At 39.8% G+C, this 16,880-nt stretch overlaps 1 protein-coding gene across 6 annotated transcripts in view; it reads right to left on the minus strand.

Moving 5' to 3' along the window:
- Positions 1 to 768: 768 nt before the first annotated feature.
- The window catches only part of ccdc88c (coiled-coil domain containing 88C), a 96,912-nt gene continuing 80,800 nt past the window's right edge, over positions 769 to 16,880 (minus strand). For all 6 annotated transcript variants that reach the window (XM_084380430.1, XM_084380433.1, XM_084380434.1 and 3 more), the window contains 3 exons: positions 16,081 to 16,146; positions 14,345 to 14,583; positions 769 to 5,157 (listed from right to left, as the gene is read on the minus strand). In XM_084380430.1, coding sequence (XP_084236556.1) covers positions 4,393 to 5,157; positions 14,345 to 14,583; positions 16,081 to 16,146 — 1,070 coding nt within the window. In that variant the 3' untranslated portion in view covers positions 769 to 4,392. The remainder of the gene's footprint in view (positions 5,158 to 14,344; positions 14,584 to 16,080; positions 16,147 to 16,880) is intronic.

Raw genomic sequence — 16,880 nt, forward strand, 5'->3', positions numbered from 1 at the left:
AAGTTGAAGAACATACATACACACTCATTTGGCCAGCGTCCCTCGGCCTTGAAAGGTATATGTTTACACAAAAAACAAAACAAATAAAACCATTATGGAATGGGAATGCTGAAAAATCATTAGCCAGACACATTTTACAAGTGAACAGATGTCATAATTATTTTTTATTAGGTAATTTATGTTTACTGTGTCTATACTTTTTCCTACAATTTTGATGGGGGGGCGCTAACAAGCCGCCACTGACAATGACTGAAGCCAACTGAATCTAATGAGGTAAATGCAGTACCAAGGCTATCATTATCAATGTCCACGTGAATATTAGAATCATCAACAATAATTGCTTTATCTGTTTTAAGGACTAAACTTGATAAAAACTCTGAGAATTCAAATAAGAATTTAGAACAAACGGGATTGGCTGTATTGTTTTCCAGGTTGGGTGAGAGAGTAAGACTTTCAAACAAGTTATAATCGAGTTTAGGTTTAGGATTGATTAATAGGATAGTATAAAGTATATAAATACAGTACATGTAAATATATGTATAATATATGTATAATACTTTAACACTACCTCAAACTCAAGTATGACTTTTAGGTACTTTTTACAACACTGGTTAGGTGGAACACTTGAATCTAACGGAGCCATCATAAATATATTTATGTACCTAGTGGCCTGCTATAGTGGTATCTGATCTCTGTTTTTAAAGTTGTCAGTTGGCATCTATGAAGAACCTAATAGACAAACGCCCACAATGAAGCAGGGGCAACAGATTTAGTTGATAAATCTTTATTAACAAAACATTTTGGGCATTATAACATCAACCTCATGTTCTACTGAATCACACTAGTAGCCTTTCAGCAGTTGTCACATCACAGCATTGCAGTCAGAAGCGAACTTAAGTTATTCCAGTTACAGCAGGAAATGTCAGGGACGTTGGCTCCACTTCACCTTCTGCTTTCACTTTGTATTCATGTTTTTATTCAGTGGACTGTAGGTTGCATAATGGTTCCGAGACCCATAGACAGAGACACCAAGCATGAAGGAAATTGCCCTGGTCCAATAAGCAGAGTCATGGTGATGATTTTGGTGCTCCCCCAAACTGGTGAATTATGAAGGGAATTATGGGAGAGTAAGACAGGGGAACAGATGGGCACACAGGCAGTCAGCAAAGCAGAAGCACAAAAATCAATAGCGTAGACACACATGCGTACAAGTTTGTGTGATGGTGTTGATGCAATAAAAGAAAAAAAAGCTCCAGGGAATCCAATGTTTTTGTCCTCTGACATCAGCGAAATGATCGCCAACACAGAAAGGTCCTGAAGGGCTTTGGGAACTAATAATGCAGAGAAGCTAAGAAGTGCAGACATAAACAAAGGTAACACACACCAACCCCAAAACGGACAGATCACAGCACTACTTACTGCATCAACCTACAGTGTGTTTCACATCATCTCACTTCATCTGCTAACATGATACCATTTATTTAAAAACAATCTACAAATATTAAAGTTTTACAATGGAATCAAATGGGTTTTTTTGTTTGTTCAGAAGATTTTACAAAAGTCTTCTCAGTCTTGTAATCTTTGACCAGTTTATAAAATCTAACTAAATTTAGCTTGTTGCATATCGATAGGGAATGCCTTTGCTGTCAGTCATTAACAATGCAGGAGGGACAGGTTCATATTTACAGACAGGAGTACAGACTTTTTTTCACTAAGCTCATTGTCTCCAAGACATACACCCTTTTAACCTCCTCTGGCCCTTTTCTCAGTCCAAAAGGCCTGAAAAGAATGCATCAAGTGTTTATAACAGTCACCTACAAGTGATGACATCACTGATACCAAAATCACTCATATGTCTTCGGGAGAATCTTGACTCATTGTGTAAAATTTCCTGTTATATTGCATTTCAGACAGGAAGATGAGTGAAAATATTAAGAATTTGAAATGTGTGAATAAAAATGTCTGTGCATGTGATTTAGACGAATTTAGGTAGGTGTGACGGTGTGAAGGACTGAACATTTTTCATTATATTAGATTGGTAGCATTGCCTTTAGTATCTCAGGTTGTATTATATTGTATTTTATAGCAGACAGACAGTGTAGCATATCAATGAAAAATCAATCGAATGAATAGGATTGATTTATGGCAATGTTGTATTTTTGCATCCATGTCTTAATTTTGACAGATCTGATTTGTTGATGGATGAAAACAGACATTTCTATCAATTTCTTGATTAATTTTCCAGACAATGTACCTTTTGTCACAACATGCATCACAAAATAACATTTACTGTGAGGATTTTATTCATATTATCCACTCCCTCTGCATTTGAGGTAATTTAGTGATCGATGGTTATTTTATTCTCTGTAGAAAGGAGATGATATTGGAGTGGTTTAAGAAATGCTTTTAAAAAGGAGAAACATTGTGTGTTTAACATTCCTGTGTTTATTTATCCTTCTGTTGCTGTAGTCTTAAAAGTAATACATACATTCAGTTCAGAGAGCTGTGTTGGAAGTGTTAGGAAAACGTTACATCTGAATTAGTAATGTCTCTTACATTATGTTTACCTTGGATTTTAATCAAATCATTTTACTAAATTTAAGCACTGATAATATTTCAACAACCTTTTTATGATTATCATGACAATACCATGGACCAGGGTATTTTTTTTTGCCTGTGTGAGCATATGTGCATGGTGCACCAAATTTGAATATTCACCAAAGACACTTTGGTATAATTTTGTCTCATTACATAAAGGGTTTGCTTAGCAAAAAAACATTCTACCAAACACTTGGTGCATTCAGTTCAGTCATAAAACTTGAAATTATTGCCAAAACTAATTCATTACATGCAACATTTCAACTCTCCAGATCTCAGTAGGTCTGGATTCAGTCTCAACCTCTCTCTCTCTCTCTCTCTCTCTCTCTGTCTCTGTTGTGCAGTGCTTACAACTGTCTGACAATGTAGCCTGCAGCAATACACCCTTCCAAAACACAGTGGTTTCCCTGTGTGTGTGTGTGTGTGTGTGTGTGAATTAAGTCCAGCTCAATGGTTAGGGAAGCCACAATCAACCCCCTTAAGGACAATGTCTCCACATCAATGTATATCATTACATTTATGTGTGTGTATATGTGTGTGTTTGTGAAAACTAGTGTTGGCTCGGGCTAAGCAACATTTCCAGTAAAGTGTCAAGAGTGTTGCATGCTGGGACAGAATCTAAAGATGGAGGGTGAAAGACTGTAATTTAACTGGGAGGAGTCCCTCCAACTCTGTCTTGTTTATCTCTCTGTCCTCCAGTCACTATATCTGTCTCTACATCTGTCTCTATCCCAGCATCCCTCCATCTATTCTCACTCTCTACACCCCTTCTCCTTTATGTGCTTCAACTCTCTTTGTTACCTTCCCACCTCTCTCTTCTTTTCCAGTGTTTGTTGTCGATAACAGAGGAGAGGAGGAGGACAGAAAAGCAGGAAACATCTGATACATTCAATTGCACTGGTGCTTCTGGTTGCCTTCACTTTCAATCAACTTGCCCAGTGATGGCTAATTCCTGGCTTACAGTTTTTGCAGAATTGGTGGCCTCCTGGTAAACATTAGCAGGGCCAGACAGTGTGTTAGTCAGCAGTCAAAGAGTTCCAGCTCATAGACTGAGCCTATCCTTAGTATTCTGGCCCACAACTAAGTACATAGCATTTGTCCTCAGTTCCTGCAGGCTTTAAGTGTCATGGATTCTCAGACTTAAGACTTGGAAACATCTGGATCATCATCATGTGGTCAAAACATCCACAATTAAACAAAAGTAACAAGAAACTGACACACCCTTAACATGGTGATGATAAAACAGGAGAGGCCAATTCATTCCAGCATTCTCAGAGACCATCTATAGTGTAGTGGTGTTCAAATAAAATGCTAAAAAAGAGCCTCAATCATTGAGCTTAAATCTGTATTGCGTCACTTGTAAGAGATTAAGCTTTGGTGACAAGAAACTGACTCCACACATCCAGTGGCTGAGGTGAAACAAGACTGTATGTGTTGGTAGGTGATGTCTGGAATCAAGTTTGCTTTTTCACCTTCAAAAGTTTTACCCAGAACATGCAAACTCAAGTCACAATTTCTTTACGCAGGCATGTTTCTAAATGTGGATTTGTTTTTCAGGATTTAGACAGATTTCTAATTTAGGCTGTGTGTCAATGTAAAGATAGACCTCCAAGAGTTGTTTATCCAGAATACAAAGAGCACAGTTCAGGAACGGATTACTTGTGTCTGAGGGTTTGGACTTAGCCCATAAAGCTCCAGTATTCAGCAGACTGCAGTTTGCGTATTCAGTGTCTGTCTTTAGACACGGGCACACCCATAGGCGTCCATTAGCTAGCTGTGCTTAACCATCAGTGTTTAGACACAGCCATACTCATACCACACAGTCTGGGGGTCGTTGTTGGGGTCAGGGGAAGCCGGCGTGCTTTTCGGTCGTTCGACAGATCCACACCTTGGTCTCTCACTTTCTTTCTTTAAGTGGGAGGAGTCATCTGACCTCCCCTCCCTTAATACCTCCCTGTGCTCTGAGGCTTCATCAGGCCGTGTAGCAGGCACAGCCCTGACAGGAGTTATCATGGCAACCTCTCCATGGTGCTGGTAGGAGGAGGATGAAGAAAGGCTGTTGCAAGAGACAACAGTCCTCCCCCTCTCTCTTTCTCTCTCTGAGTATCTCTCTGTTTGCAGATTGAGGGAGGACGAATGGTGAATAGGTGAGTTTAGTTGGCTGCCATCTCCATGCTGATTGGTCAGGCGAGCAGAGAGAGGCCGTTCTCTCCTGTTAGCCCCTCCCCCTTGTCTACGCAAAACCGCCTCTGATTGGCCTTCATTTACACGGAAACTGTCTGGTCCGTTGGAGTTCAGCAAATCAGCTGAGGCCAGGCTGAAAGCCCTGTTCAGTGACTGGCTGGTTCTCTGGGTGACAGGCTGGCCTGAGGCTGGGGATTGGCCAACAGGCTGGCGGGGTGAGGGCTTGACACTCTGACCTGGCCTCTGGTTGGATGACTGTACAGTGGGTATGACATAGCTGGTAGGAGTAACTTGGTCTCTACCAGCTGGCGCCGAGGGGGCTGGACTTCTTGTGAAGTAGTCTGTCATCAAGTCCTCCCTGCTTCCTGTAGATACCTAGTGAAATGAAAAACAAAAGAATAGAAATAATGAATTAGAGCATTTTTTTTAAGGCTTTAAGCTAACACTAGCCCCTTGCACACATGCCCTGTAACTCTGGATTTATAGAGTTTACCCACAGGAGCTGTACGTCAGTACACAAATGTCTGCATTTTTTGCCCCAGACTTTACCCTGCCAGCTCCCTAGGCCTAAGTCCTGAGTGAATTGACGGCAAGTGAGTGGATGTACCGACGACGTGTAATCTTTCGTTTGTTGGTGCTGGTTTAATCAGTTGTAACACACATTCAAACGTTAACCGGGACATGTGAAAATGGTATTTAAACTGCTTATCCTCAAAGTTCTGCAAAACATCTGGCCAGAATATTTCACCTCTCAGTCTCTCGTACTTCCATATGTAACGGATAATGTATAGTTCGGAGGTTGTTATGGAGAAATAAACCCCGACAGGTTGTATGGAGTTTCATACAACCTGAAGGGGTTTATTTCTCCAGAACAACCGACTAACTATACATTATCCTGCTTATTACATGGCTTACGAGTGAAATAAATAATAAATAATCACCCACAATGATTCAGCAGCGACAAGGATTACTCTGTAAAGTTTTCACTTTCACTTTCACTTTCAAGGCCGGCCTGAGAGAGGAGCTGGACAGCGGTGCTTCTTATGCTGTGGTTGGTGTAACGCGTTGAAAGTCCAGCTGTCTTGCTTATGTTGCTATATGTTGCCAGGGCGGATCAGAGCGCCGTCCCTAGCAACGGTCTGTTATACTTGACGACGGTCATTATACAGAAATAACGGACCGTAGAATGCAGCGATGGATCAATCAGAGAGCAGCATTCAATAGAGCCTTGTAATAATGCCTGTTAAAGCTGCTGCTGGACACCACTCTTTTATTTAGTCTTGGAGCTGCATATTTTTAATACATTTATCCATCTGTGCCTAACAAGTTTGTTGTAATCCACAATAATATTGTTTTCATATGGCAGCTTTAAGATAAGCACACACCTCTCTCAGAGTTGTGTGGGAGAAAAATATGATTCTCCCAGGTCATTCTGTCCTCATACGATAGGAGGTCATACATATCCTGTAGAGACATTAAAGTCTGGATAAGGATAGTGAAGACTGCTCTATGAGGTTATATCTCATGGTCTCTGCAACCTAGTTATTCAAAGCTACTGTAGATATGTCTACAGAACAGATGTCTGACGAACCAAGCCAAGGCAAAGCTGCGTGTTTATGTAAAACTCGTAAGGAGGCCTTCGATCTATCCATGTTAGCAGACTTAGTGTCTGTGACCCATTTACCTCCTACTCCTCTGGCTAGAGGTGAGAAAACTCTGCATTCACCCCCCTTGCTATGTTGTTAAACAGATGACCATGTATGGGAGAGATGCTTCCTGAAGCTGTACATATAATTTGAGCATTTGGGAAGACTTGTTTGGATTAACATGATATTGCTCTGTACAGACAAATGTACTGTTATGTTGTTCCTCCTTGATCAAGTTTGTATAAACTACTTCAACTTAAGTCATCAGTGTCTCCGAGTCTTCTTCATCTCTCCTGAATGGTCAAGCGAGTCGAAATTGCACAACAAGGTGGACAGCAAAGTTGACAGCGCCTCCTCAAGATCATGGCTGATTTGCTGTGCTTGCTGTAACAGTTATTATTTACGGCTGCAGACGTTAGCTTCAGGTGAAAATGGCTAATGTGATTAATAATTGTTGTGAGACAGAAGTAACGCTCAGTGACCCCAGATGTCCGTTTAAAAAATTACTTGGCGAGTTGTTTTTAAATCACTTGCAGATGATTTCTGCCTCCCTCCTATATTTAACATGTCTCAAAGGGAGGTGCAAACGGTTTGTATGCGTAATTGCGCACACATGGCTGCCATTACTGTTGCAAGAAGGAGACGCCGAAACAATGGAAGGAGATGCCGAGAACGCATTTTTCACCCTCGTGTGAACATTTTTGGGATGAATGAGGAAACTATCATTAGAACATATTGCCTATCCAGCCTTGCCATTTTGGAGCTGTTAGAGGAACTCAGAGCGGATTTGGAGCCAGCTATGAGAAGGAGTCACGCAATACTTGCAATAACAAAACTCCTTGCAAGTTTACTATTATTATTATTATATTTATATTATTATACGCCAATTTTTCTTTTCTTCTTCTTCTGATGTCTTGGTATCTCCTTTTCACTTCACCCCAACGCCGTCTGTGTCACAAGATGCATGCGATTGGTACCACTTGAATGGGGCGTATAATGATATCAAAAAAAAAAAAAAAAAAAAACTGTGCCTGCCTGGATATTATAGGTTACAAATCCCTTCGAGACCGCTCGGCCAGTCCGAGACATTGCGAGACCACCGGGACCGAGACAAGACCGAGACCAAAGACTGTCGAGGCCGTGACAAGACCAAGACCACAAAAAAGTGGTCTCGAGACAAGACCAGTCTCGAGAACTACAAGTCTAAAAAATATATATATATATATATATATATATATATATATATATATATATACACAGTACAGACCAAAAGTTTGGACACACCTTCTCATTCAATGAGTTTCCTTTATTTTCATGACTATTGACATTGTAGATTCACACTGAAGGCATCAAAACTATGAATTAACACGTGGAAATATGTACTTAACAAAAAAGTGTAAAACAACTGAAAATACGCCTTATATTCTAGTTTCTTCAAAGTAGCCACCTTTTGCTCTGATTACTGCTTTGCACACACTCTGCATTCTCTTGATGAGCTTCAAGAGGTAGTCACCTGAAATGGTTTTCACTTCACAGGTGTGCCCTGTCAGGTTTAATAAGTGGGATTTCTTGCCTTATAAATGGGGTTGGGACCATCAGTTGTGTTGTGCAGAAGTCAGGTGGATACACAGCTGATAGTCCTACTGAATAGACTGTTAGAATTTGTATTATGGCAAGAAAAAAGCAGCTAAGTAAAGAAAAACGAGTGGCCATCATTACTTTAAGAAATGAAGGTCAGTCAGTCCGAAAAATTGGGAAAACTTTGAAAGTGTCCCCAAGTGCAGTCGCAAAAACCATCAAGCGCTACAAAGAAACTGGCTCACATGAGGACCGCCCCAGGAAAGGAAGACCAAGAGTCACCTCTGCTGCGGAGGATAAGTTCATCCGAGTCACCAGCCTCAGAAATCGCAGGTTAACAGCAGCTCAGATTAGAGACCAGGTCAATGCCACACAGAGTTCTAGCAGCAGACACATCTCTAGAACAACTGTTAAGAGGAGACTGTGTGAATCAGGCCTTCATGGTAGAATAGCTGCTAGGAAACCACTGCTAAGGACAGGCAACAAGCAGAAGAGACTTGTTTGGGCTAAAGAACACAAGGAATGGACATTAGACCAGTGGAAATCTGTGCTTTGGTCTGATGAGTCCAAATTTGAGATCTTTGGTTCCAACCACTGTGTCTTTGTGCGACGCAGAAAAGGTGAACGGATGGACTCTACATGCCTGGTTCCCACCGTGAAGCATGGAGGAGGAGGTGTGATGGTGTGGGGGTGCTTTGCTGGTGACACTGTTGGGGATTTATTCAAAATTGAAGGCATACTGAACCAGCATGGCTACCACAGCATCTTGCAGCGGCATGCTATTCCATCCGGTTTGCGTTTAGTTGGACCATCATTTATTTTTCAACAGGACAGTGACCCCAAACACACCTCCAGGCTGTGTAAGGGCTATTTGACCAAGAAGGAGAGTGATGGGGTGCTGCGCCAGATGACCTGGCCTCCACAGTCACCGGACCTGAACCCAATCGAGATGGTTTGGGGTGAGCTGGACCGCAGAGTAAAGGCAAAAAGGCCAACAAGTGCTAAGCATCTCTGGGAACTCCTTCAAGACTGTTGGAAGACCATTTCAGGTGACTACCTCTTGAAGCTCATCAAGAGAATGCCAAGAGTGTGCGAAGCAGTAATCAAAGCAAAAGGTGGCTACTTTGAAGAATCTAGAATATAAGACATATTTTCAGTTGTTTCACACTTTTTTGTTAAGTATATAATTCCACATGTGTTAATTCATAGTTTTGATGCCTTCAGTGTGAATCTACAATTTTCATAGTCATGAAAATAAAGAAAACTCTTTGAATGAGAAGGTGTGTCCAAACTTTAGGTCTGTACTGATATATATATATATATATATATATATATATATACACACATACATATAGGCAAACATACATATATACATACACATACATACATGGTGTGTGTGTGTGTGTCTGTCTCTCTCTCTCAATATCTCTCTCTATATATCTCCCTGTCTCTCTCTCCATATCTCTCAATTTTTCAATTCAATTCAATTCAAAGGGGCTTTTTTGTCATTCAGCTCTTTGAAATCTGAGATTACAGAGTTGAACTCGTTGAATGTTTTACATTGTAGGAGAAAGTGCATCTCTGTCTCAACCTCACCTGTCGAGCAGTGACTCTCTATATCTCCCTGTCTCTATCTCTAAATCTTTCTATCTCTCTATCTCTCTATCTGTCTCTATCTCTATATCTCTCCATCTCTTATCTCTCTCTCTGTGTCTCTTATTCTCTCTCTCTCTCTCTTAGATTGTGGAGGAAGTCTGGCAGTCCCTGTCTGTGCCACTAAGAGTGTTCGCAAAAAATCGTACTCTGGTTGACCAGTGGAGTGAAGAAAAGTAAATTTGCCCCTCCATGATTGTCAGTCCTGCTGTTGGAGAGTGGCGAGAGGAAGGTGGAAGGCTTCTCTTTCTAAAAACACCAGTGCTGGGCAATTTCAGTTCTTGTGGGAAGAAGCAGCTCTATCACAGTTGTGTGAAGGTGTTGAACCTACGCTCTCTGGCTGAGGTAAAAGAGTCGAGGTGGAATGAGGTTTATACTTCAGACTCTACCCCTAAAGGCAGGTGGAGGGTCCTGTATAAGCCTCCTGTTGGGAAAATGGTGGCTGACCTCCAGTGGAGAATTATACATGGCGCAATAGCCACGAACAGACACAGAGCTCACCTGGATCCAAGCACTGGGGAGGGATGTCCGTTCTGTGCACAAAGTGAAACACTGAGCATTTAGTAGTATCTTGTCCTTGGTTAGCGGGCTTATTAAGGGGGAACTTCAGGAATGGGTGGAAGCTTTGAGAGAGACGTTCTCTGTCCCCTTGTTTGTTTCGGGCCTAGATATGTATCGAGTAAGAGATCAACTTTGGTTCTAATCAATTTCCTGATTTGATGGAATCGTAGTAACTTATTGTTTTCAGTTTTACCAGTTTAAGTAGATGAGAATGAACCGAGATTTATCCTTATAATATTATGTAAATAAACGTTGTTTTAAAAGTCAAAAGTAAAAAAAAGTATCTCTCTCTCTCTTATACATATATATACACACACACACACACACACACACACACACACACACATATACATATATATATACATAGCTTGAGAAATATGGCTTTGGACCCTATTTAATTTGCTGCGTAAGAAGCTTATACTCTGGAGCCTGAGCCTCAGTCCTAACTAATGGTATTACATCGTGCAATTTTGAACTTCATAGAGGTACTAGGCAGGGGTGCCCCCTCTCTCCTCTGCTGTTTGTCCTAGCCCTTGAACCTCTTGCTATTGCTATAAGACAAAATGCTGACATTATGGGAGTGACAATAGGAAATGAGGTCCACAAATTGTCATTATATGCGGATGACGTCATCCTGTTCCTCTCACAGCCCTCTGAATCAATTAGGAGTGCTCTCCAGACTATCGACCAATTTTCGTCCTTTTCTGGATATAAAGTAAATTGGTCCAAAACAGAGGCATTCCCCCTCTCTGACTTAGCCTCTATGCCTGATGTAAGTGCATTTAATATCAGCATTCCTGAGCATGGTATTAAATATCTTGGCATTACATTTCCGCTGGTGATAAACAATATACAAAAAATAAACTATGCAAGTACACTTGAAGAAATGAAAATGCAGTTCGAGAGGTGGAAAGGACTTAAATTATCCCTTTGAGGTAAAATAACATCTATAAAAATGATGGTGTACCCCAAATTGTTTTATTTACTTAATATGCTGCCAATCCAAATACCTAATAACATATATAATAAAATTGATAAACTTATTAAAGTTTTCTTATGGAATGGGAAAAAGGCACGGTTTAGTTTAGTAACTCTACAAACACCCAAGAGGAAAGGAGGATTTAATCTGCCTAATCTCCAGCTATACCACTGGGCTTTCACACTCCATAAATTTGTAAGAACAGTCAGATCCCCTTATCCTAGACTACCATGGGCTAGTATTGAGCAACATTTTATGTCACCTGCCCCTTTGGAGAATGCTTTGCATATTAAACAGCAGAGAACAGATGAGCCCCACCCCTGTCTTAGTTATATTTACTCCATCTGGAGATCAATTCATAAACTCACTAAAGAATCAGTGTTGCAGTCTTCATGGCTACCGATCTGGAACAACCCCTTGATAATTATTGGCAAAAAGACAATTCAATGGAAGGAGTTCCATAAAAGTACCATTAGAAAGGTTGCTGACCTGTATACTGGTGTGGAATTCAAATCATACTCAGAATTGAATACAGCAATCTCACCAAACCGCTTAGCCTGGTGGAAATACTTTCAACTAAGAAGTGCTATTGTAACTTTAAGGAATAAATGTAAAGGTCCTCCGAGGGCAACATATTGGGATAAATGTTTATTGGGTAACGACCAATCTAAAATAAATACACCTTGGATATACAAAGAACTCATTGACAAAATAACATCAAACTTTAAAGCAACTAAGGATCTGTGGAGTAAAGACTTAGGTTGTGAAATAACTGAAGACGAATGGAATCAGATTTGATCCGAGCACACTCAGTATCTAAGGAGGTCTCACTAAAGCTAACACAACTCAAAACTGTGCATAGATACCATTGGACTCCTAGTAAGCTACACAGAACTGGACTTAGACCAACTGGCTTGTGTTGGAGGTGCAAAGCTCAAGAGGGGACCTACCTGCACATGGTCTGGGACTGTAGGTTAATTAAAAAATTCTGGACCGAGGTCTGCCAGTGTGTGAGCAAAATAACTGGAACTCATATAGATTATTCCATCGAGTATATAGAGTATTCCATCCAGGCTTACGAATCAGTCTAATAATAAATGGATAGCAATAGCCTTTACAGTTGCTAAAAAGTTATTATTTTGTCAATGGAAAAACACTTCAGTTCCTACCATTTTATTTTATTTTATTTTATTTATTTATTATTTATTTACAAGTGCCTTTTCATTTTTATTATGTATTTACTTAACCGATTGTCTTTTTTCTCTCCGTTTTCTTTTTTTTTTTGCTCTGTGGGGAGGTGGGGGGGTGGGTGGATATGAGATTGAGAATGTTTGGGGAATGACAAACTGTGGAGGCGGGGAAGATATTTATTTATTTATTTATTTATTTCTTGAATTAATTTTGGAGCTGTATAAGATACTCCCTGTCCTGAACTTGTTCTGTCACTTTTTTATTCTCTTCGAAACTTAATGTATAACCCAATCAAAAAACAAAAAACTCTCAATAAAAAGATATTATAAAAAAATACATATATACACGTGTACATATATATATATATATATACACATATATATATATATATACATATATATATATATATATATATATATATATATATATATATATATATACACATATATATATACACATACATATATATATATACATACATATATACATACACACACACACACATATATTAGGGCCGGGACTTTAACGCGTTAATTAAGATTAATTAATTACACAAAAATTAATGCGTTAAAAAAATTCACGCATTTTAATCGCACTTATATTTGCACCGCGGAACATTTCTCACTGGATGAGTTTCAGGCGTACCGATTATACTGAAGCACAATTATTTAACGAGTTAAAAAGCCGCCGACACTTGGGGTGCGTCTCAGCTCGGGTCAGTAAAATTAACAGGCTGACAGTGACAATCACGTGAAACTGAGGCGAACTCATTAATGGTCGCCTCTGATTATACTGATAATAGCCTACCTATTAGCTTCCAATGTAGACGCACGACATGCGCGCTCAAAACCCAAAGCGGCGCGTAGCCGCGTGCATTCAGTGCGACGGCGACGCCGTTTTTTCCCCCTGTGCATGTCCGTGGAGCTGTGCGCCGCGGACATGCACGGTTCCCTACGTTGCTGTGTCAGGCAGGTGTTTCCCACGGAGCTCTGCCCCGTTTCAAAGGTGAAGGAAGCCCTAAGTGGAAAGACGTTGCCTCCGCAATGTAGAATGTGTTTTATAGAAGAGAAACACACATTTCAGGACCGCTGACTTGTATCATCAAAACAGACAAATGTAAACACAGAAAGCTGAAAATCACTGGACATGTCTGTTGGGATTATACAAATCAACAGTGTAAAGTAGAGCTGTCAAGATGTATGCAGTAGTTAATTATAGCATATCCTACTGTACCTATCACTCCTTTTGTTTCTGATGTACAGGTGCATTAGAATGTCATGGGAGAGTTTATTAAGGCCTATGTCACCAATTCAATTCAAAAAGTGAAACTAATACATTATATATATATATGTCCATTACACACCGAATGAAACATTCCATGTCTTTATTCAGTTTATTTTAATAGTAATAATTATGGCTAACATTCAATGAAGACCTAAAATTCAGTATTCCCAAAAATGTAAATATTACAAAGGAACTTTTTTTTTTTCTTTCTTTTTTATTTATTCAGTCATTATTCAATGGTATACTAAAACCTATATGAAAAAAAATGCTTCTCACTGTTCTCAGGTCAAATATTTATATGCGATTAAAAATGCAATTAATTTCGATTAACTAATTACAAAGCCTCTAATTAATTAGATTCATTTTTTTAATCGAGTCCCGGCCCTAATATATATACATACACATATAGGCAGGCACATGCACACACACACACTGTATATACTATATATATAATTAATGTAAATCAATCTTGGTGTTGTGTTTGTGTTGTTATTTGTTATGTTATGTCTGAGTGTTATGTCCGAGTGTGGCAACATTGTTGTTAAACTTTCATGCCAATAAAGCCATTTGAATTGAATTGAATATATATATATACACACATACATATACACACACACAAACTTGTACTTACATGTTCTAACTTTTTCATAGTAACATATGCATATATTACCATAGGAGGTGAGTTTATATTGCTCTCTTGTAGAAACTCTTCCAGCGTTACCATCTCACTTCCCGGTGAAGATGGCCGCGTCTTAGACCTAACCAGGACACCGCGCTGTGGTTGGGCCCTTTGTGGTATGTGGTCATATGGGAGGGTGGAACTACGTGACAAGGTCTGGTGTGATTGGCTGGGACCCATGACATCATCACTAGAGAGGCTGGCTGAGCGACCTTGACGATCTGATGTGTCTAGGACAGACAGAAATATTATTGTTATTACTGACAGAAACTGTAGAACCACCTGATAATACTAGTAATAGATAATAGTCACTTCAGTGTGTTATTAAAGGATAACTACCGTTTTTTACAACCTGGACCTTATTTCTAGCAAAAAATATGATCATTTACTCACCCAGATAACTTTGGTGTCATTTGGAGTCGTTCGGACGAAATTAGACCCAGTGTAGCGCCGGTATATCCATATAATGCGAGTGACGGGGCACTGAAGCGCAGCCTCTATATAACACATTATCTGCCACGAAACTAGTTCATTTTTCATTCAGTCCGGGCTTGTCTGTTATCAACATCCGGGGTCTGTAGGTTGACCTACTACCTCTGACCTGGAAGATGTCGTCTCTGAGCTGCGCGCGCACCCGCGACAGCCGGCTTGTTAACCTGTAGCTGCTACTGCTAGTTTGACCCCGGATGTTGATAACAGACAAGCCCGGACTCAGAGGAGAATAGCACTAGCGTATCGTAACAAAATATTGGTGAAATGAACTAGTTTCGTGGCAGATAATGCTCATAGAGGCTGCGCTTCGGTGCCCGGATCACTCGCATTATATCGATATACGCGGCGCTCCAATGGATCTAATTTCGTCCGAACGACGCCAAATGGGTGAGTAAAGCATCGTATTTTATGCTAGAAATAAGGTCCAGGTTGTAAAAAACGGTAGTTATCCTTTAAGTAACTTTACTACATTTTTGTTTCACTATTATTAATGATTTCCTCCTCATATCTGCTTTGTGAGCAAGTGCAAGGAAAAGGTTTTCCTGAGAGAATGAATAAACTTGCATGTGTCAAGTCTATATTGAAATATCTGACGTTGATTGATGGTTGTGAAACAAACCTTTGATGTAAGGGTGGGAATCTGTATTCATGTGTTTATGATATTGATTTAAACTTGGTATTGTTATCTGGATCATCATGTATTGTGCGTGTTTGTCACACAAATTTGTCTATTTGAGGCAAATATGAAGCTTCTCCCTTTCATCAATAATTATAATTTCTTTGATGTTTCTACAGTGATCGGATGTGTTTTAGCTGGTGCACAATGCATATACATAAATACAAATAAACTGCTAAAAGCAACATTGTGTAACCTTTTCACCTCAAAATAACAGCTTCTAAATCATTTTGATGATACAGTGACTTGGTGAATGGTGTCTATGTCACAGCCATTCCACCCCATCACTTGTTTCTGCACTATGTAACTTCAGTGAGAGGGTAGGATCACATGTATGTACAGTACATGCATGTTTTCATCAAGATACAAGTTTTCAAGACACAACATTGCTATGATGTAATGAGTTTTTTTCTAGTTAGCACCTACATTGCATGTGACACAATTGTTACAGACCTGGGATTTGTATTTACGACAACTGAAAAGCGCCAGATTGTACAAAATGCCAATTTCAACATAATTGCTTTAATGTTGCTCCCAGAGTTGATAAATTAGTGTTTACCTCTGCAGTTGACAGGTGAGTTGGAGCTGGATGTGTTGTGGCTGTAGTCTTCATCAGAAAACATACCTGCAAATTCCAGTAACAGAATCAGAAATTCTTAGCTGATCCCTGAGGGGAAAATTGCATACGTTACAGTTGCTCCTTTAAGAATAGAACATGACACACTGTAGATATAAAAAGTGTGTATATGTGTGTGTGTGTGTGTGTGTGTGTGTGTGTGTGTGTGTGTGTGTGTGTATATATATATATATATATATATATACATACATATATATATATACACACACACACACACACACACACACACACAGTTTACATGCATACATACATATATACATACATGCATGCATAAATAATTACACAATTATACAAGCAGTACACACAGAAGTGTAGTACATAATACACACTGTGAGCCCATCAATGTCTTCTCCATGTGGCTCACAGAGTGGATGCCAGTCATTTACCTCAAAACATCCCTGAAATGTCTCATAGGCCTCCTCCTACAATCTCCTCACTGTCTTTGTGGCCGCAGGTTGCCTATTCACTACAGGCCCATAACAGGGGTTGAGCAAAACCAGGTTATGGTCCAACCTTCCCAGAGGCGGTAGAGTAGAAGAGCTGTATGCATAAACGTTAGCATAAAGCAAGTCTAGTGTCTTTTCCACTCGGACAGTTCACATACTGGGTAAAGTTGGGCAGGGTTTTTGATGTGGTAACAAGGTTTAACTCATCCGAGATAGTTTTGGGGGCACTATGGTGTTGAGTTTAGAGTCGAGCTATGATGCGGTGTGGATGAAGTT

The sequence above is a fragment of the Pagrus pagrus genome (genome assembly GCF_965226575.1).
Source record: "Pagrus pagrus genome assembly, chromosome: 18".
Lineage (NCBI taxonomy): Eukaryota > Metazoa > Chordata > Actinopteri > Spariformes > Sparidae > Pagrus > Pagrus pagrus.